The following is an 896-nucleotide window of genomic DNA, read 5'->3' as shown; positions in this document are numbered from 1 at the left end:
CGCTGGATTGCTAAATATGTTTTTCAAATAAACAAACCAGAATACTTGTACACTCAGAATAATGAAAGCATGACAAATCCAGAAGGGAGACCATGCTGCACCTAGCTTGACTCTTCACCAAGACTGTGCTTGTCAAATAGGTACTCTGCCAGGCCATTTTGTGGGGCACCCATCCGCCGCAGGTTGGTAACATGGTCACCCAACTCCTTTATTGACTTGACCTGCTCCTCCAGGTAGTGGGTCTCGAGGAAGTCGCACAAATGTGGGTCATTGCGATCAGTGGACACCTTGTGCAGATCCAGAAGTGATTGGTTCACACTCTTCTCCAGCTGCAGGGCACCCTCCATGGCTTCCAGCCCATTACCCCATTCATCACGCTCTGGCTTCTTTACATCCTGGAGGAAGATCCGACCACCCCTCTGGTTCTGCAGCTTCATCAGTTTCTCTGCATGCTCACGCTCCTCATGCGACTGGTGCAAGAAAAACTTGGCAAAGTTCTTCAGGGCAACATCATCACGATCAAAGTAGTAGGACATGGACAGATAGACATAGGACGCGTAGAGTTCCAGGTTGATCTGGCGGTTGATGGCTGCCTCGCAGTCCTGGTGATAGTTCTGTCTGACCTGGGAGCTCATGGTGATGGACGGAGAACGCTGGAAAGACTGAATCAGGGACGGATTCTCGGGGAAGGGCGCTGGCCTTTAGTTTGTCAGGTAGCTGGGCCTGGCGACGGCGTAGGGCTTCTTAGGCTGTGTCCGGGAAATATACCTTTAGTCGTTTGGCTGAATCTACTAGGTAATCTGGGCTGCTGCAGACAGAGGGCTCCGTCCAAGCACTGTTGGAGCAGGAGCACTCAGTCCACGTAACTGCGCTAGCAAAATACACAAGACTCGGTT

At 51.3% G+C, this 896-nt stretch overlaps 1 protein-coding gene across 1 annotated transcript; it reads right to left on the bottom strand.

The window, feature by feature from the left end:
- Positions 1–101: 101 nt before the first annotated feature.
- LOC117799822 (ferritin heavy chain, oocyte isoform) lies at positions 102–635 on the bottom strand. Its single transcript, XM_034652324.1, has one exon. It carries the CDS (start codon positions 633–635, stop codon positions 102–104), a length of 534 nt encoding a protein of 177 aa, XP_034508215.1.
- Positions 636–896: the final 261 nt, after the last annotated feature.

This window comes from Ailuropoda melanoleuca, unplaced genomic scaffold (genome assembly GCF_002007445.2).
Source record: "Ailuropoda melanoleuca isolate Jingjing unplaced genomic scaffold, ASM200744v2 unplaced-scaffold58061, whole genome shotgun sequence".
NCBI lineage: Eukaryota > Metazoa > Chordata > Mammalia > Carnivora > Ursidae > Ailuropoda > Ailuropoda melanoleuca.
This window is presented reverse-complemented; position numbering and strand designations above follow the sequence as displayed.

What these genes read in the sequence shown, in the direction of transcription:
- LOC117799822 (XM_034652324.1), bottom strand. Translation starts at nt 635, where the DNA reads ATGAGCTCCCAGGTCAGACAGAACTATCACCAGGACTGCGAGGCAGCC.